Below are 21,284 nucleotides of genomic sequence, written 5' to 3'. Positions count from 1 at the left end.
AAGGGAGCTATGCACCTGGGAGCTATTTTACTTTTTTTTTTTTTTTTTTTTAAGAAGTGCCCCCTAGGGTGCCCGGTTGGTGTCCTGGCATGTGAGGGGGACCAGTGCACTACAAATGCTGGCTCTTTGCACGACCAAATGCCTTGGATTTGGCTGGGTTTGAGATGGCCGGCCTCGGTTTCCATTATCTGCGAAAACTGAGGCCGGCTGTCTCTGACATTTGGCCGGCCCCAACCGTATTATCGAGACGAAAGATGGCCGGCCATCTCATTCGAAAATACAGTTGGCCCCGCCCCTTCGTGGCGCCATCCTCGGAGATGGGCGTCCCCGGTTGAAAATGCCCCTCAATGTATAACACTGGTCTCCCTGCTTTTCTTTCTACGTAAGTCATTCCCTACGCCCCCTCTAGGCACCTCCACTCTTTGGATTCCCATCGGTTAGTGCTCCCTGCTCAAAAACTGGCCCGTGTAGAATCCACACGGCATACTATTTTTTTACTTTGTGTCCAAAACTTTGTAACAATGTCTCTCTCCACTCAGGACCAGCTTGAGGAATAGTGCCTGCCCCATCTCCCTCCCATGGGTCTGGCAGCATCAGCAACATGATGCCTTTGGCCACCCACTGAGTCTTCCCTCTGCTGAGTCCTGCATTCTCTGATGAAATTTCTTGTGGGTAGGACATGCAGAGCCAAAACCTAGGGGCTAGCCGAAGGCAGCCTGTCATGTTACTGCTGGTGACCTGCAAACTTTACAGGACTGCGGGGAAGTGAGAGAGGTGAGGGAGCAGTATCAAAAGAGAAGGGGAGAGACTGGACTGGGGTGGCTGGGAAGAAAAGGCTTAACCTGTAGACCTGATGAGGCCAGAGGCTAGGTATTTTGGCACCCTGTGCCAGAGCCTCACTTGGTCCAGTGGTTAAGCCAGCCCTGCCTCCACCCGTTCAGGCTGAACCCTCACTTAAGGCCTTTAAATCCTTGCTTAAGACTTTGTTCCCAAGCTTTTGGAACTTAGCAATAGTGATTTTTCTGTCAAATTGTTTTTAAATTAAGGTAGGTTTGTTCTTGATTTGCTTGATTCTTTTCTATCATTTAATGATATTCTTTTCTGTTTTCTAGTTTTATGTAGTCAACAATGTAAACCATCCTGACTTGCTTGTTCAGAAAAGGCAGTATAATATGTTTTAATAAATATAAATATCTATATCTCGATCATAAAGAGAAATTAACTGCTATACATTGCAAGATGGAAGAAGGTTTGGGGTTCTTTGAAAACTGAGTTTCCTTTAGAGGGTGGGTACTTTCCCCTTTAATTTTAGTTTCTCTTGTACAGGGGACATATCCCCAATCTTTCTCTCCTGCTTGGTTTTCAATTTTTGTTGGGTTAATGTAAAATACTGCTGTAAAACGACCTTTCACAAGGTTGACTTTATTACTCCTGCCAGAGTTCTGCTGAACTGCAGAGCACAGAATTTGTGCAGAAGTCAACGTTTTTGACTCTGACAGGTTGAAGAGGCTGCAAGTTCTGCTTGGTGCAGGGGAGGGATCCTGACTTACTGTTTGGGATTGAATATGCTGCACTCATGCCAGTTGGGGAGAATGGCAACTCCTGCGGAAGTGTTTTTCCCACTTTGGGACCCACTGGGTGGCATCAGGAATGGGGGAAAATGGTTGGTGGTGACTAAGACAGCCACCTTGCCGTTGGAATGGGGCATTGCCCTAAATGACCTAAAGGATGGGAAACTAGGCTTGCTGAAACCAGACTTTGAAGCGGCCTCTTTAGGTCTTCAAGTGACAGGGTGCAGCTTGTTTGTGGCTGTTGAATGCTTGAAGTGGCATCAGCAGTCTGCAATGCAAGACGGGCACCATAATGCTTGAAGCGGGGTTGGCCTACTTGGCAGATCCTGTTTTTGACATGTTATGGTCCACAGCATGTCTTTGGCTGTCACAGCACTTCAACAACTCTGGTTGCAGTATTGGGCAGTGGATGCAGTGTCTGTGTCATGTCTAGTTAAACTGCCCTTTTGGGGCAAGTGGCTGTTTGGAGAAGATCTCAGTAACTTGGTAGAATTACTGGGGGTAAACTAAGCCACAGAGGATAAGCCAAAAGCTTCTGGTAGTCTGTCTTCAGGAGGCTCTAAATCTCTATTTTTGAGACAGCAGATGGTACCAGCCTGATCATTGACAATATAGACAGAAGTCCCATTATTTTGCTGTACTGGGCTGTCGCTTCCAGTTCAGAGCTTTGCCCTTCAGCATCGCCACAGCACCAAGAACATTTACCAAGATTGTGGTGGTGGTGGCAGTTTTCGGCACAAGGGAATTGAAGTTCACCTGTATCTCAATTACTGGCTGATTGGTGTTCCATCCTATTCAGTGGTGACTCATAGCCATCAGATGGCAGTGGAGGCATCCTCCCTCATGAGTTGGACAGAGAAAAATCTTCTCTGCTTGTTGGCAGCTCACATCACTGGGTCCTATCTACTGTATGTCTTCCTTCCTTGGCCCATGGTAGGCCACTTGCTGAAAAGGATCACATTGCACTAGGGTCAATTCTTGTAGCCTCAGATTGGCCTTCGAGGTTGGTATGCAGAACTGATTCAACCGCTAAACCTCTCCATCTTCTGTAGGTACACGGCCTACTAAAGCAAGGTCCGATGCTCATGGAGGATTTGTGCCCCTTGTTCTTACAGTTTGGCCATTGAAAGGGCTCATTTGAGACAAAGGTTATTCTGATTCGGTCATTGCTACCTTCTGGCTCAAACACTCTGCATCCATGGCATATGCGAGGGTGTAGCGGACGTTTGAGAGCTGATGTTCTGAGTGCAGACTTTCTCCCTTCTCTGCTCAAATCGTGCTCATCCTAGTGTTTCTCCAGGCAGGTCTTCAGAAAGGATTTCATCTCTTGTGGCTCACCCAGATATTGTTTGATTCTTGTGGGAAGTGGGCCACTTGCAGCCTTTTTTTTTTTTTTTGTTACATTTGTACCCCGCGCTTTCCCACTCATGGCAGGCTCAATGCGGCTTACATGGAGGGTTAAGTGACTTGCCCAGAGTCACAAGGAGCTGCCTGTGCCTGAAGTGGAAATCGAACTCAGTTCCTTAGTTCCCCAGGACCAAAGTCCGCCACCCTAACCACTAGGCCACTGTACGCTGTGTCCAGACTGGAATCTTAATTTAGTCTTTGGGTTCTTCAGAAACCTCCTTTTTGAGCCACTGCAGAAGGCCGCCTTGAAAGATCCTACTCTAAAGACAACATTCTTGGTGGCTGTTGCGTTGGCATGTAAGGTTTCAGAGCTTCTTCTTGTTGGGATCCCTTGCTCCACTTTTTGGAGGCGGGGTCTCCCTGCACACAGTTCCTTACTTTCTTCCAAAAGTAGTATTAGTTGTTCATCTCAGCCAATCTGTGGAGCTTACATCCTTTTGCAGAGAGGACAGAGGCTCGGTATTCTTCCTTTAAGCTTCTCAATGTGCGTAGAGTCCTATTTAGATATCTGGAAGTCACGAATGAGTTTTGCAAATCGGACAGACTATTGTGCTTCTTGGTAAGCAGAGGCTTGGCCTCATGGCTTCCAAACACACAATTGCTAGATGGCTGAAGGAGACTATCATGTCAGCTTATTTGCTTGTGGGGAAGCAGGCTTTGCGGGCTCATTCTACGAGGTGTGCAGTGACATCCTGGGTGGAGACTGTCTCTGGATATTTGTAAGGCAGTGACATAGTTGACGCTGCATACCTTTTGTCAAGCACCAGGGTGGACACTAAACATCCCACAGGTTCTGGAATGGTGGGAAGCTACGTAATGAAAGGATAAATTAGATCTTGATAAATTTTCCATTAGTTCTTCTCACTATTCTGGAGGCCCTCCCATGTTTAGTTGATGCAAAGTAATGAGTCAAATAACTGTCACCTTGCATGGTGCTTCCTGCATATCTCCAAGTTGTCCAGATGAGGTCCATACATGTTTGATCATCTGGTTACTGATAAGTTAGCAAGTTGTTAAGTGGTGGTGGTTTGTTCTGAGTTTATCTTTAATACTTGTCTACATAAATACTGAGGAGCTGGACTGGATGCCAAGCGAGAGAACTCATTTTTTTAGTTCTGTCTCCACCTCCTCGTTGATGGACACAACTATCCCACAGGTTCTGGAATAGTAGGAACGACTAATGGAAAGAAAATTCAGGCAATGCCTAATTTATATTTAAACTACTGTCAAGTTGCGCAGTGTTTGACAGCAGTGGAAAATGACTTTTTGGGTTTCACAGTGTTTGGGGTTTTTTTTTTAAATTCAGGATCAGATTAACAATGTAGCAAACTGCAGAATATTTCAATAAAAAGTCCACAATAAATTATATAGTAACAAGCAAACCATAACGCAGAAGCGAACAAAGCTTCATAATGCAGTAAATAGAAAAGGAATTTAGGATCCTGATTTTTATGAACATTCTAATCCCCCCCCCCCCCCCCCCCCCAAAAAAAAAAAATCTCTCTATCCCCTTTTAACCCTACAGAAATACTGCTGAGATGGCCCATTGTATGGACTTTATGACCACAGAACATCTATACATAAATTTAATCTGGAACACCCCTTCCCTTCTCCCTGTAGAGAACCCAGACAGCCATGGGTAGCAATAGAGCAATCATGTTGCACTCTGGAATTTGTTCAGTACCACACTTCTCATCTTGTGTGAAATAGCTTGCAAATAGCAATTCCAAACAGAAAAACTGTGTACCATGTGCAGCATGCACCTCCCATAGCATTAAGGCATGTAATCTGTTTGTTTTTGTAAGGGGCATATCCTGCAACCAGTGATTAAGTATATATTTCTTCCCTAAAGCATAGGCCTTACTAAGAAATATATGAGAAGTTTTACCATGAATCCCATAACTTTCCCACTTAGCCAGCAAAACTCCCTTCCAGGAAAAAAATATACGCTGGCCAAAAATTGTCCAGAAATACCTGTGAATTTCCCTCCAAAAGGCCTGAATATTACTGCATCTTCAAAAGGCATGAAAGAAAGTGTTATCCCCCCGCAGATACATGGTACATTGTGCATTAGGCACACAACCTGCTTTAGAAGTCTGCAGTTGACATAAATCCTCTATGAAGTATTCTATATTGACTCCCTTGAAGTTGGGCACCAAAGACCTGTTTTGGTATTGCTTTAATTGGTTTAAGAAAGTCTGCCCTCTTCAAGCAGTGCCCAAGATCCCTACTCCAGGCTTCTTTAAGAGGATCATAATCCCAGGGAGGTGTAAGAGAAACCAAAGCTTTATGTAACTCAGAAACAAACTTGTCCAAAAACATCTCCCCTTAAAAATTCCCTGAGTTTCTAACCTAAACCTGTTTGTAATGCTGACTGATCTAAGCTTGTGTAATGATGTGATTGCATATAGACAAAATAATCCTTTTGAGTTGGGGAAGGTGTTTGCTATAATTCTGAAAAACAATAAAGTTGTCCCTCCTCATTAAATAAATGTTCAAACAGTTTAATTCCTAACTCGAACCATCTACTGAAAAGACCAGAGTCCATTCCTGGTGTAAAATCAGCAATCCCCCTACAGGGCAACAAGTCACTAACATTAGGATTTTGATTCCAAAAATGTAAAAGCTCCCTCCATATGCTTCGTAAGGGTTTCACCAAGATACTATTATGGCAGGTCTCTAGCAAACTCCCAGAATGGTCCTGTCAAAGAAAATTCAAGTGCCAAGGCGCAAACAAAGCCTACTCCAATTTTGTGGGTGTAAATTGTCAGAGTCTAATACCCATTCCCAAAGGTGTCACAGTAAACAAGCTTGATTTATACCATTTAAGGAAAGGTAGACCCAAACCTCCTTCTGACTAGTTATCATAAAGATAATCCATACACACCGAGGGGTTCTTATGGTCTGACATGAATCATGCTTTGTCTTCTGGCTGTATCAAGGATCCACCCTCTATGTCTTCCCAAGACCATCCATGCCGACCGAGCTGGTGGCTGGAAAAAATTATGGATGGTGTGGTTGTGGGGTGAGCTGGAAAAAATCATGGATGGTGTGTGAGTGCTGGAAAATCTATGGTTGGGGTGTGGGGTGCCAGATGAGGCTGGAAAATCTGTAGATGGTGTTGGGTGCGGGAGGGGGAGAGGCTTGAAACATTATTGATGGTGTATGGGTGCAGGGGGGCTAGCAAAAAGGTGGATGCTATATGTGGGTGCAGGAAGGGGGCTGGAAAAAGGTGGATGCCTTGGGTGCTAGGTAAAATAGGGAAGGGGGCTGAAATAAATGCCTGAACCCTGCAACACAACGAACCAAAGCTCGTAATGTTCACTACCTAACTCTTCCTCTCTACGATTCTCTGTGTCTGTAACACATGAACCTTATTCGATCACATCATCATTTTGTAATTGTTTCTCTGCTGGAGTTGGCGAACACCTTTACAGTATTATGTAAGCCACATTGAACCTACAAATAGGTGGGAAAATGTGGGATATAAATAATACTGTTTAAATTATGAAAAATAAACTTTCAGAATTTACAAATTTTGTGCACAGAAGTTTGAATATTTTGTGCAGAATTTAGGGGGGTGGTTTTTTTTTTTTGCTTAGAATTCCAGCAGGACATCTGTACTGGGTTTTTTTTTGTGTTCATTTACTTCCTTCCCTGTCACCGTTCCACTCTCCTCATTTCTGTCTCCTGCCATTTTCTGCTCCTTTCCTCACCCACTTGGAGCAAATAAAGATTAATTTTAATTTTTTTTATTTTAGGAACTTTCAAGCTTACAATAGAATTCACAGAAGAATATCCAAATAAACCACCTACAGTTAGATTTGTCTCTAAAATGTTTCATCCAAACGGTAAGTACAGGCTTCGTGATTTGAAGTAATTAGTCAGTTGTGTATGTATTGCTTATCCATTAACATATCACAAAAGGAGAGACAGGCCTACTTTTTGTTTGAGACGAAAGGAAATAAGCTTGTAAATAAGAGGCCTATTTACTAAAGTGTTCTTTGTCATATCAGCTTAGCTGCCATCACAGTCTAAGACCCATCTAGTCTACATCCTGGCACATTGTCATAGAGCCCTATCTGGCTTCCCCTCACACGCTTAGAGGTGGTCTCTGCTTTATTTTGTCTATGCCTTCTTAATTCTGTTTTTCTCTGTTGCGTCTATTAGGCCACCTCATGTACCTACTGTTCTTTCTCAGAAGCAATATCAGGAAATATTTCTAGAGTCTGCTCTAGGTTAACCCTTCTTCGGACTACTTATTGTACATTAAGTACGGCTTCCTGAGCGGGACGTCTATTTAAGAACAGGCCTTACTGACACCTTATATGAAAGCATTGTCTCCTTTTCCTGCTATGTACCCTACCAGTCTTCTGTTCCTGGTCCCCATTACTTTTTTAAATGCAACCCCACATGGCAGTAGACAGTGGTGCTTTTGACTTGCCTTCGGTCCTTGAGCCAGTTGGTGCTTAGTGCGTATATTAACCTTAGCTCCTATAGTAAATAAACTGCCAGGGCTGGCCCAAGGGTGTTAGATACCTAGACAGACCTTTTAGCTATGTGCCCCCTCCCCAAGCCAGCAGTATAAGCAAGTTCCAAAACAGTTAACCAATCTCCTGCTCCCTTCCTCCTGGGCCTGCTGCTACTCCCTACCTGTTCTCAGTGTCTGCATAATGTGGGGCCTTCAACACAGTCTGCACTCAAGCACAGCTGAGTCTGCCTCCTTCAATGCAGACTGCCTGTCCGAGGGAGCAGGTCACTGCAGTGCTTGAGCTCAAGCCTGTGCTAGAAAGCCCCACTCAGCTGTGGGAGAAGCTTGAAGTGCTGTTCTCCTGTCATATGGGAGCTGTGCCATTTGGTCTGCTAGGGGTATGGCCAGCCCTGATAGCTGTGGTGTTAGATTTAGAACCTTTTACTCTGTGGTATGAGGAGAGTATATTAATCCCCATGACATCTAAGTGGTGGCACCATTTTTTGTGTGTTCTCTTACGTTTTGCTCTCATTTTCTTTCATCATGTAAGTGAGCTGAATTAAGGGGCTGTAGTAATGGTTCCCAAACCTGGTGCTGAAGACACCCCAGCCAGTCAAGTTTTCAGGATATTCACAATGAATATTCATGAGAGATTTGAAGGCACTGCCTCCTTGGTATGCAAATCTGTCATGAATATTTATTGGAGACATCCTGAACCTGATTGGTTGGGGTGTGTCCAGGACTGTACAATATGGGTTGTAGTATAATAATACCTGGAGCCTCAGTACTTGAAGGAGATTTATTCTGCTTCCAACCTGTATACAAGTTCCATCTGTGCCTAATCATTTGACTATATTTCTAGTGTATGCAGACGGTAGTATATGTCTGGATATTCTTCAGAATCGTTGGAGTCCAACCTATGACGTATCCTCAATTTTAACATCCATACAGGTAAATTCCTGTACTTCAGATTTCTTATTCTTCGACTTACAATTTAGCTTTATTTTTTCCTTTATATGATCTGTATGTATTTATTCCCAGGGTGGAGTGGAGGTGGGGTTACAGGGTATACATAGAGTACGTGCGTATGTTTACTCTTTTTTTTTTTTTTTTTTTTTTTTGAGCGGATATAAATTTGTTTTGGTGTTTGTGTTATTGAGGATGGATCTAGAAGCCTTTATAAAAGGTGCCTTGTTTGATCTTCTCAAGCATCTTGTTATAAAAGTGAGCATAATATACATGATTTCCCCTTTTAAAAAATGATTTGCGATTATACTATTGCTTTTGTGCTGAGAGAAAACATTTTAGAAATATAACTCCATTGTTTAAATGTCACAAGGAGAGAAAATAAATACATTCTGTAACTTGAATGCGAGAATTTGTTCAATATTTTTGTTGAATTCTTACTCTAGTTGCAGTATAGGTAACAATGTGTAGTTATCTGCCAGCCCCAGAGATCTTTGTTCTGATTTTCAGAGTATAAAAGTGACTTGCTCAAAGTCATAGATGGAGGAACTGAAGAAAGGGCTGTGTAGTGGCACACTTCTTTTCTTCCTTGACTGGGTACTTGCTATAATTGTTAAAAGGCGTTTGTTGCTTTTATTAAATATTTGTTTCTTCCAAACCACTAAATGTCATTGTTTTTTCTTCTTAGTCATTACTGGATGAGCCAAACCCCAACAGCCCTGCAAACAGCCAGGCAGCTCAGCTGTATCAGGAGAACAAGCGAGAGTATGAAAAACGGGTGTCTGCAATAGTAGAACAGAGCTGGCGTGATTGTTGACCCAGGCCAATGTACATGAACACTCTGGCCCAAGAAAAAAATATATGAAGTGTTTGAGTCCTCTTCCTCTTCGCCTCATTGCATTTACTTTGTTGGAAGCAAAATGGCTGTTATACTGTCGCCACCCCTTGCTGAAGCTTCTTTCCCTTGGACATCACAAACCATCTACTTTGAAGTCAAATGTACTGTACCTGGGTTACTTGCTAAAGAATTACTTGATACTAAATTTCATTTTCTGTGGTCCTTCATCTCCAGCCTTAAGATGGTATTGGGCATGGCTGTAGTTTGCCACAACAAGCGTGTAATGATAATTGTTACATAGTATGGTGCATATGTAGGGTTGTATGGAGGGAGGGGGGTGTGGTGAGTATATTTGTACACTGCTGTGTACATATTTGGATGGTAAGAAGGTGCTGACCTGCCCAGGCTGGTCACTTGCCTATACTGTGGGTCTCAGGCCCTAGTATATTCACATTCAGACTGAACGAAAAGCTGCTTTGTACCCTAGAGCCAGTTCTATTTCTTGTGTGCAATTCTTATTTTATTAGATCATAGATCTGGAAAGTTAATACAGAACTGGGTGAGCATTCATAAATTGCAGCTTTCATAGGTTTTGCAGACTGCATTTGTGGTATGCATGTATAGACTGTGGTACTTTAGAGGATACTTTAATTTTAAGGAAGTTATGGAAAGTTAATTTATATTTGAAGAGTTCAAAACAGCATGTCTGCAAGGGTTTTGCTGATTATAGCTGTATATTTACATACTGTGCAAAACGAGCATCTTGCCCATTACCATTTTTAAGCAGCACTTTTCAAAACTGTTTGGGGTTTGTATGGCATATATGTGAAGAAAATATCTTAGAAAACTATTTTTGGTTGCATTGTTGGGAAAGGTATAAACTTCAGGATCCAAACGGTTTTGCTGCCCCTTTGTATCCAGGCAGTAGAGTCAACCCTCGTGTGTTTGTGTATAATTTTGTGTGCATGTGTGAGTAATGTATGCTGTGGTGTCTCTCTGCTCTGTGAAGTGTTTTCAACTCCATGAGACTTGGAAATACTGATCCAAAATAGCTAAGAGTGGATGGTAGGGTGACCTTACACAGCATTGTGGGGGACAGTACTTGCTCTGTTGTCCCTTTTTGAGCCTCTAGCTCTGATAATTTGAGAAGTATGACTTTGCACAAGTAACCCATGTAAGAAACTGTACATTCTTTAAACTTGTAAATAAAAGTGTAACTAACTAAAAAGTTCCTATCATGTACCTGTGGAGAACAGCTGCCAGTTCCGGCTAAAGTCTTTTCTTAATAGGTATTGGCCACAGAATTGCAAAGTGTTCATTTTGGTAATAGCCTTTACTAATGCTGAACTGTAAAATTATCAATATAGACAAACTAAAGCAATTTCTTTTAGCCATGGTGAGATCCTCTGCTGAAAGTCTTCAGTTGCTGAATATGTCAAGATTGAAGAAATTAAGAACCTTAAGGTACAGCTACCACATTTCTATTCAGCTAGGTGGTGGTACAAAGGGCTGCTGTAGAATTTCATGATGGGTCACACTAGATATGATGTTCCTCTGCCAGCAGATGGCAACAAAAGAAAAAAAATCAAAGCGACTTCACTTCCTTATAGTGAGGGTTGGTGCTACGTTTATCTACTCAGTATTTCTCTCCAGCAGCTGGTACAGCAATTGAGTAGGCAGCTTCTGAGAAGGCTGTTGGCCCAGATTTCCTAGTGAAGCATAGAAAGTGTCTTTTGGGGTTTGCTGGGCAACTGATTCTTTTGGAACTGTTTTTCTCCCCCTTTGGGAACAAACTCAGTTGGAGTTAGTACTGAATGGTGTACAGTGACTTTTCACCCCTCAGGGGTTCAGTAGCAGGGGCCACTGACAGCATACTCTGCTTTTTAAAACCCTGACAGAGCAACAGGGAAGCAGCGTTCAGCACAGCCTCTTCCTAGACTGCTTCCTGTTCTTCTCTGCTGCTTTGTCAGATTTGACTTTATTATTATTATTTATTGCATTTGTATCCCACATTCCCCCACCTATTTGCAGGCTCAATGTGGCTTGGGGGGGGGGAGGGATGCACTGTAGGCAAGTCCTAGCACTTCAGTGTGTCAGATGATGCCTTTAGCCTAGCTTGCAAGTGCAAACTTGTGGAAATTCAGCACCCAGCCAAGCTGAAGGGATTCCTCAGATTGAGCTGTGGCCTGTGCAGTGCACATAGACTAAGGCCTGATTATTGTTATAGTAACATAGTAGATGATGGCAGAAAAAGACCTGCACGGTCCATCCAGTCTGCCCAACAAGATAAATCAGCAGCCATTTCACTGCTGCCTCCTGTCAAACATGCATGAAGCATGCCTGGCTCTTTATTGCCTTCTGATAGATAAATGGGAAAGTTCATGAAGATTACATACATTATACACACAGCAATAGTTTCATGCTTTGGAGGCAAATAGTGATGAAAGTTAATTGAGGGGGGAGCGAGGCTGTTCACCTAGTGTCCAGTACTCTTGTATCAGCCCTTCTCATGTGCATGTCAGAGCTCCCCTCTCTCCCAACTGTGGTTAGGGAAATAATTGGTGGGAACACCCTACTTGGCTGGCTGGCTGGCTGGCTGGCTGCTCCACTACACACAAGATTAGGCCTATGATCATATATTCCTGTGGTCAAAAACTTCTGTGTTTCCTCTTACATCTGATAGCTGGTGATAGGATCCTTGGAGGCTGAGATACCAATTTTAGCCGAAGATGGCTAAGACCAAGATACTTGTATTCCCTTCACAGTGAAGAGAAGATTATGGCATTGGGGTTGCATGGGAGAGGTGGGTGTTGTCCTTGTTCTCAAAACCCACAGAGGAAAGTATGTTCTTCAGGGACCCCTGTAGTAAATTTTTCTTTTATGGGTACAGGCCTTTTTTTCTATAGGCTCTAAATCTTCAGGCAGTTACATGCAGTGACTTGGAATCAAGCTCTCTTTTGCATTGGGTCCAGCATCCCACAGATTGGACAGTTGTTACCACCTTCCAGGTAATATACAGAGGAAAGAAATCTGAAAGCATCTTTTTATAAAGGGTCTTATAGCTCCTGTATTCATGGCTGGTGCATCTCCCACAATTGAGGTAAGTGATAGTTGAATCCTCATCAGAGCTAGTTCACTACAGGGCCACCATATGTCCAGCCATCCTTTTCAGGACTTCCCTCACAGCGCAAGATACTGTTTCTTGAACTTGTGCAGATTCACAGGGTCAAGAGAGAACTTTTTTTTTTTCTTGGAGAAGTCCTGGAATTTAAGGGACTAAAATTCAGAGGCTAGCGGGAAGTATTTATGGGAAAGCCCTTCCTCACCTGGGGGTGGGGGGAGGTCTGCTCCCTATAATGGTTTTGGTTGGTCCAGGTTGAGGCCATGCGCAATACTACTTGGGCATCTCCCTCCCTTTCTCAGGAAAGTAGTCCTGGACAATTCTTTATCTGGGGGAAAGATGACTTTGTTTCAAGCTGCTGTGGTCTGAATGTGCTCCTTTATTTCACTTAAGAGTCTTTCAATGGGTGGTTGGATAGTACTCAGGGAGTCTGTCACAGTTCAACATAGCTGATTTATAAACTGAGTGCCTATAGAATGGGCACTAAAGCAACTGAGCTAGAAACTTATTGAGTAAAGTGACAAATTGCAGTTTTAAGTGGAATTCACTTTGAAGAAAGGGGCATTAACAGCGAGGTGCTACAAAGATCCATTGATCTAATTCTTTTTTAAAGCAGTATTCAGAAGGGTTGTCTAGTAGAATTTGCCTCTTAGTGGGCGATACCAACATCTGCAGTAGGATAGACACTACTGATGGTGTGGATAGCATGAGGAAGGATCTAATGAAGCTTGAATATTCTAGAATTTGGCAGCCAAGAATACTAGAAAATGCAGGGCAATGCATTTGGGCTTCAAAACCCCAAGGGATTGGTACAGTATTAAGGGTGACACTTCTGTATTATAAAAAAAAAAAAAGCATTTGGGAGTGATCATAACTGATGTTCCTTATCAGCAGCAAATGAATCCATTCTGAATGGGTTGTGTCCACCTACCAGCAGGGGGGAGATAGAGAACACTGAAAACCATAGTGCCTCTAGGACTCCATCTGCCTCTCAGTATTTCTCTTATCTCCCAGCAGCGTTGGACGTATTCAGCTCCTTCAAGTTTCTGTCTAGGGTGGCTCCTGTGCTTTTGCCAGTTGTAGCAGGGGTGTTGTGGCCAAGTGGAGCCCACTTTAAAGGCACATAGGTTCGCCCTTTCCCTGCCTTACCCCCCCCCCCCCCCCCCCCCCCGTGTGGATGCAGGCATATAGGTTCACCCTTTCACTGCCTTTCCCACCCCCACCCTCTTCTGCCTCTGGAGTGCCTCTGTAGCTGTTTGCCTCCAACTTTCCTCACAGCGTTTAAAAAAAAACAAAAAAAAACACGCGCTTTTCAACACTGCTATTTCTGAGGCTTTTCCTGACTGTGCAGCGTGACCAGAGCTCGTGGACTTGGTCCTTTGAGGTAAGAGCAGTACTCAGCTCCTCCGGGGAGGGCCCATGGATGGCGTTCCAATCGGGGTGATTTTGGGGCGAACCCGCCATTTTGAATTTTATTCTGCCGTTTTTCGGCGATAGCTGCTGAGTTAAGTGCTGTTCCCGTTGTGGCAAGCGCAGATCAGCAGCGGGGCTCTGTAAAACATGCTGTTTAGACGGTAGAGCCAGTACGAGCATGGTGAGCAATGATTCTTCCTGCTCGATGGAGCAGGCAGCGGGCGCCACTGCGATGAGCTGCCAGCACTTATCTCTGATGCCTTACATGCCCTCTCTATTGATGACCCTGTTCAAGGCGAGGCCTCCTCTGGTAATCCGAGGATGGTGAGTACTAAGATGCCTGCTCGTGCCTTTCCTTTGCATGACTCCATCCAAGAGCTTATTTCTGCTCAATGGGTTGACCCCGAGGGGCCCTTGAAAGTGCCAGGGCGATGGGGCATATTTACCCTCTTGAGTGAGGAGCACTTGGCCTGTTTTGGGATGCCTAAAGTGGATGCCTTAGTCACGGCAGTGACAAGAAAGACCACCCTCCCAGTGGAGGGAGGGGTCGCCCTGAAGGACATTCAGGACCGGCGGCTGGAATCAGCGCTAAAACGGTCCTTTGAGATTTCGGGCCCAGCCTTAAGGGCATCTGATTGCAGTTCTTATGCTGCTCGAGCCTGCCTCTCTTGGTTACAACAGGCAGTGGAACAGCCCGTGGATGGTGCGGAGTCCCTCGCTGAGGTTGCACCGTGCATGGAGTCTGCCTTGTCGTTTTTAGCTTACGCCCTCTATGATCTGGTCAAAGCTTTGGCTAAACAGATGTCTGTGGTGGTGTCCGCCCGCCGCCTTCTATGGCTACGGCATTGGGCAGCTGACATGGCCTCTAAGCAAAGGCTGGCGAAGTTGCCCTTTCGGGGCCTTCTGTTATGGAGAGGAGTTAGAGAAGATTGTTAAAGACCTAGGGGATGCTCAACCCCAGCAGTTACCTGAGGATAGGCCGCGGCCTTCTTCCAAGGGTCAGTTGGTTCCCTCCTCCTCCAGACCTCGTTCCGTGAAGCTAGAAGATATCGCCCGGGGCGCTCTGCTGGGTTTACTCAACGTGCCCGCTTTCAGCAGAGGAACTCCTTTCGTTCGGACAAATGCTCTGCAGCGGCAGGCTCAAGGCCAGGAATTCAGGGCCATCCTCCACAATGATAGGACACCTGTCCACTCCTCCTTTGCAGCTGTATGAAGACACCTTTCCCTTTTTGTTGAGGAGTGGACCAAGATTACCTCAGATCAGTGGGTCCTGGACCTGATCAGAGAAGGTTACCGATTGGATTTCAGTGCCCCAGTGAGAGACGTGTTTGTGGAGTCCCGATGCGGCACTACCATCAAACGGGCAGCGGTAGAGGAGACCTTACAAGTCTTGTTGCGATGATCCCTGTGCCTCCCGCTGAACACGGCTGCGGTGGTTACTCCATTTATTCTGTGGTGCCGCGAAAAGGCGGGTCTTTTGGCCCATTCTCGACTTAACGTCAACGAGTCACTAAGAGTGCGGCATTTTCACATGGAAACCCTGCGCTCCGTCATTGCGGCGGTACAGCCAGGAGAGTTCCTCACGTCTCTGGACCTAAAAGAAGCTTACTTGCACATTCCTCTATGGCCCCCGCACCAACGGTTCCTCCGTTTTGTGGTGTTGGGAAAACATTTCCAGTTTTGGGCCTTGCCTTTTGGCCTCGGCACAGCTCCCCAAACCTTTTTCAAGGTAATGGTGGTAGTAGCTGCCTTTCTCAGGCGAGAGGGTATCCGGGTTTACCTGTACCTCGACGACTGGCTCATCATAGCGGACTCTGCAGAAGAGAGTCGTCATGTAACAGCCAGAGTGGTCTCAGTACTGCAATCTCTGGGCTGGGTCGTCAATATTCCCGACCTAAGACGGTGCAAGTTTCAGAATCAGGTCCGTCTGCTCCTGAGGATGCCTCGCCTGCAAGCTTGGGACTTTGTTCAGCTGTTGGGGTCGATGACAGCCACCTTGGAAGTGGTGCCATGGGCGACAGCGCACATGAGACCTCTGCAGATTGCCCTGCTTCAATGATGGTCTCCTATGTCCCAGGATTATCAACGCACTCACGTGGCTCCCTGCGGCCCGACTCAGTATGGAGTGGTGGCTCTGACAGTATGCTGCGGCAAGGAATGCGCTAGCGCTTCTTGATTGGTGCCTGGTGGTAACGGATGCCAGCCTGAGAGGTTTTCAAGTTGTTTGCACTGTTCACAGAAGAAAACATTTATAATGTTTACTCCATTCCCAGATATGCCCTCAGCAGCCAAATGCAGTCCTTCGCCTAAAAAGAAATATTTATTTAGCACATTCACTTTATCCTAATCACTCTCCACATAGCTGTGGTCAGCATCTTTCAGTCTTAAAGTCCAGTCCTAGCTTTACTCCATTCTCTATCTGAAAAAGATCTTGTCACCTGTCTTGCCATTTTTTTTCTTCTGCTTGTGCTTTTGCTAACTATATTTTCCTCTTTGCATTTAATCTGGTAGTCTTTTCTGTACTCCTTGCCCATATTTTTTCAGCCACTTGTTTAGAGACTCATAGAGGCTTCCTGTTGTCCTGGAGGCTAAAGTAGCAGACTTGGAGGAGCTGAGAGAGAGAGAGGTACATGGAGGAGGCCTACAGTGACATTGTAGAGAAGTTCCACCTCCAGTCTGGCAGCCCCTTTGTTGCCTTAGAGGAAGTAGGTCTCCTAAAAGGAGGGCATCACCCTGGAGAAGTTGGAAGTAATGCTGTAGCCAGGACCAACCCATCAGGGGATGCAATATCCTAGTGCACCAAGTATGTGTCTCCATGAGCTTTTGCCCAGGAGGCATGGCATAGCCAGAAGGCAATTTTTGGGTAGACCAACAGGTTCAGCGAAACACCTGCCACCTGATGCGCCCTGCTCCATGCCCCTACCATACACCTACCCTACTCTCAATAACTTCAATGGGAGTAGTCGTGCTGGCCTCAGAGGCTGCAGGCCACATTGAGAGCTAGGGGAAATACAGGAGGGTGCACTCTTCATCCTCCACTGAGCCACAATCCTCCAACACATATACTTCCCCCCCAAATATGCCCTAAATATTACTGGGGGGCCCTACACTATCAATACATCTATGAAGAAACTGAACAAGCCAAATTACTATAGAATACTACATAGAAAATTCATGCTAACAGAATACTTTGGTCACACAGAACACAAATGCCAAATACAGAATAAGTGACCATAAACAAATTAAATCAAAATCTCAAGAGGCCAGACCTTGCATATAGCACATCACAGAAATACAGTGATACATTTTCTCCTATACTATGCAAAATATGATAGCACATGCAAGAGATGGTGTGAGGGGATACAACTAGGGCAATTGTATTTGGCCTCCTAAGCCAGAGAGAACCCCAGGGCAGCCGGAAGCTGAAGAAAGTGCATCACCAGCTCTGGCAGGATGTACATTTCAAATCGGACATTCTAACCACAAAACAGAAAAATACAATTATTTTTTCTACCTTTTGTTTGGTCATTTTATTTTTCAAATCATGTTGGTTCCAGGCTCTGGTTTCTACATACTTCTGTCTTCTCTTAACTCACCAAGGTCTCCTATTTGATATGTCTTCTCTCTCCATGTCCACTATCCATTTTCTTCCATCTCTATACCTTCATGTTTGGTATCTCCCTTCTGTTCATCCCCGTGCCAATATATCTGTAACCTCTCTGACTGTACCCCATCCAGCATCTGGTTTGCTTGCTTGAGTCCCTGCCTGCCCCCCCCCCCCCCCCCTTGCTTAGGTTTTGATCTCCTTTTCCTTCATCTCCTTGGTCTGGTATCTGTTTCCCGTCCCTCCCTCTTTGTGCTGTTCCACCAGTTCTCTCCCTTCCCTCCAGCTCCTCCTCTTCCTTGCACAAGTTCAGCAGCCCTCCCCCTTCTCTCCAGCCCCCTCCTAGCCCTCCCCCTTCTCTCCAGCCCCCTCCTCCTTCCATGTCCAGCAACTCTCTCCCTTCCCTCCAGCCTCTTCATCCCATGTCCAGCAGCTTTCTCCCTTCCATTCAGCTCGTCCTCCTCTTCCACAGCCAGCAGCTCTTTCCCTTCAGCCCACCTCCTCCTCCCCACAAGCCTGGCACTTCTGCCTTCCTCCAATCCAACCTTCCTTGCTGCCTTTCCTCCCATGGGTCCAGCCATCCGGGAGTGTTGCCTACCTCTTTCTGATCATCCCTGCCGCTGCCACAGTGCCTGTAGCTTTTTTTTTTTTTTGGGGGGGGGGGGGGGGGGGGGCTGACACTGGCAGCGTTTCACACAGGCATTTCCCCCAGCCCTCACATAAACAGGAAGTTGTATCGGAGAGGGCCGGATGCGGCAGAGGCAAATGCCTGTGTGAATTCCTACCAGAGAAAGAAATCTCCAGGCACCATGGCAGTGGTGGAGAGGAGCAGGCAGAGGCAGTCAACAATACCAGCTGGCCAGACCTGGAGGAAAGGCAGCAGGGGGCGTTAGGGTGGGAAAAAGTGCCCCCCCCCCCCCAGGGCCTATCCATGGCTACACCCCTGCCAGGAGGGAAGAGTTGGTGGTTTGATTATTATGCATGTAGATAGTAGGATTGCCTGGTCACTTGCCTGCCTGCTGTGAAGGTGGTGGACCTCACACATCACCTAGATATGATTATAGATAGTGCTAGGGGTACAAATGACATAAGAAAATGTGGTAGGGAGGTTCTGGAAGCCAAATTTTAGGCTCCTAGGTAGAAAGCTGGAATCTAGATATTCCAGGGTACCATTTTTGGAAATGCTCCCCGTTCCACGTGCAGGACCCAAGAAAGAAGGCTGCGCTCCAAAGTCTCAATACTTTGATGATATGATGGTGCAGGGGTGAGGGATGTAGATTTGTTAGGAACTGGGCAACATTCTGGGGTAGGAGGAGCCTGTTCCGAAAGGATGTGCTGCTTAACTGGGATGGAACCAGGTTGCTGGCATCAACATTTAAAAAGGAGACTGCGCGGCATTTAAACTAGAAATTGGGGGAAGGCTGACAGTCACTCAAACGTGCAAGGCTTGGAGCAGGTATCTTTTTAAAAGACATCACCAAAGCAGGGACGATAGGGCATGCCGATAGCGAGGTTGCAGTTTGAAACCATAGTAGATCAGGTGTCTTTAAATAAAGAGCAGATTTTCATGACTGCAAATTAACACTCAAGTGCTGAGCAAGTTGTGAATAGAAAAAACAAACGTTTGAAATGTCTATGCAAATGCCAGAAGCCTAAGAAATAAGATGTGAGAGTTAGAATATATTGCACTAAATGAGAAGATAAATATAATAGGCATCTCTGAGACCTGGTGGAAGGAGGATAACCAGTGGGGCACTGTCATACCTGGGTACAAATTATATCATAGTGATAGGGTGGATCGAACTGATGGAGGGGTATCATTGTATGTCAAAGAGGGCCTTGAAACAAATAGACTGAAAATTCTATAGGAAACAAATAACATCTTGGAATCCCTATGGATTGAAATTACATGTGTAAAGGGGAAAAGGATAGTGATAGGAATGTACTACGGTCCACCTGGCCACGATCAACAGATGGATATAGAAATATCAGAAATTGGGGAGGCTAACAAACTGGGCAACACAATAATGGGTGATTTCAATTACCCCGATATTGACTGGGTAAATGTATCATCAAGGCATGCTAGGGAGGTAAAATTCATTGATGAAATCAAGGACTGCTTTATGGAACAGCTGGTACAGGATCCAACAAGCGAAGGAAAAATTCTAGACTTAGTCCTTAGTGGAGCGAATGATCAATCAAGCGCTCATGCAGAAGACTGGAATGGCTCTGGAGGCGCCACCCTACCCCAGACAACAAAAATACCTGGCAAACCAAGATCAAAGAATACAAATCTCTGCTGACCAAGAAAAGGGGAGACTTCTACTCCAAGGTAATTGGGAATGACCAACAAGATAGCAGAAAACTATTCTCCCTTATCAACCAACTAACCAATGTTGACCACCTAGTATATACTGGAGACAGCACTGACCTATTCGTGGAGGAACTGGCCACCTACTTCCGAACCAAGACCCTGACAATCAGAAACCAACTCAACCCATCAAACCACTACTACAATCTGCCACTCCACCCCCACACACTTACGCCAACTGACAGATCTTGGTCAGAATTCAACAAGATAGACTTCCCACAGATGAAATGCCTATTTACAAAATACTACTACTATTTAGCATCTACCAAATCAGCCTGCTGTATAGACACCTCCAGCATATCTAACTATACTAGCCTCGCCAACTCTACTTAATGCCCTCATTCACTGCCTAAACTTTCACCTATCAGGTTAATTCTCCCTCACCGGAAGTGGCATTGTCCTTACACCAATACAAAAAAAAAAGAGCAAATCTGAAGTCAGCAACTATCGCCCAGTTGCGTCTACTCCACTATTTGTCAAGACTATGGAGGGCTATGTGACTGAACAACTAGGCCACTTCCTCCATAAATTAGACATACCGCACCCGTCCTAATCTGAGTTCAGAAAAAACTACAGCACCAAAACCGTGGTGTCAGCCTGACATACCAAGGACCTACTTTGCACCGATCAATGCACGATCATTATCCAATTCAACTTAAGCAGAACTTTCGACTTAGTAGATTTCGAGTTGATGCTACAAATCCTGATCACTTCAGTATTCATGGGTGGGTCTTGGACTGGTTCCACGGTTTCCTAACACACCGACACCATATCATCAAGAAAGATGGGACGTTCTTGGACGAATGGAGCCCAACCTGCGGAGTCCTCCAGGGTTCCCCACTCTCCCCATCCCTCTTTAACTTATTATTGCAATCTCTAGGCCTTACCCTCCAACTAACTAGATCATCCCAGTTTCCCAAACATGGTGCGAAACAACTGAGGCCATCAGAACAATAGAAAACTGGACCGCGCTCCACAAGCTCAAACTAGAGTAAAACCAAAGTCCTATGGCTGGGCTTCAAATCAGACCCCAGCAATGTTGAGTCCATAACACTGGATGGAAATCCTGGGAGTAGGGCTGGACAATCTACTAACCATACAGGACCACACCCAATCAATGATTAAAGAATCTTCCTGTCTGAGAAAATTGCAGACCCTGAAAAAATACTTCAGTCTCAAAACTTTCCATCTTTTGGTCCAATTCCTGATCCACCCCAAACTGGACTATTGCAACATAACGCTAGCCGTATGCTCCAAATCTACTATTCAATGTGTGCAACAAATTCAAAACTCTACAGTCAGACTAATATCTGGGTTATCCAGGTTTGAATCTATCCAGCCCCATCTTGCCATACTCCACTGGCTATCAATCAGCAAAACAATACAATTTAAACTGGGTATCACTGCCTTCAAAATACTCAACGGAGAAACCCCAGAGTACATGTCGAACATTGCACTTCTATTACGAAACCCCTCTTCATGGCATAATACTCGCAACTCATTTCTCAAATTTCCAATGTAC

The 21,284-nt window shown here is 45.1% G+C and overlaps 1 protein-coding gene across 1 annotated transcript in view; it reads left to right on the top strand.

Moving 5' to 3' along the window:
• Positions 1-10,484, top strand: part of UBE2A (ubiquitin conjugating enzyme E2 A) — a 35,268-nt gene extending 24,784 nt beyond the window's left edge. Inside the window, exons 4-6 of the mRNA XM_030209814.1 lie at positions 6,740-6,829; positions 8,312-8,400; positions 9,104-10,484. Coding sequence (XP_030065674.1) covers positions 6,740-6,829; positions 8,312-8,400; positions 9,104-9,232 — 308 coding nt within the window. The 3' untranslated portion in view covers positions 9,233-10,484. The remainder of the gene's footprint in view (positions 1-6,739; positions 6,830-8,311; positions 8,401-9,103) is intronic.
• The last annotated feature ends 10,800 nt before the right edge of the window (positions 10,485-21,284 follow it).

Source organism: Microcaecilia unicolor, chromosome 7 (genome assembly GCF_901765095.1).
Source record: "Microcaecilia unicolor chromosome 7, aMicUni1.1, whole genome shotgun sequence".
Classification (NCBI taxonomy): Eukaryota; Metazoa; Chordata; class Amphibia; order Gymnophiona; family Siphonopidae; genus Microcaecilia; species Microcaecilia unicolor.
The sequence above is the reverse complement of the archived record's forward strand: the minus strand, read 5'-3'. Positions and strand labels throughout refer to the sequence as shown.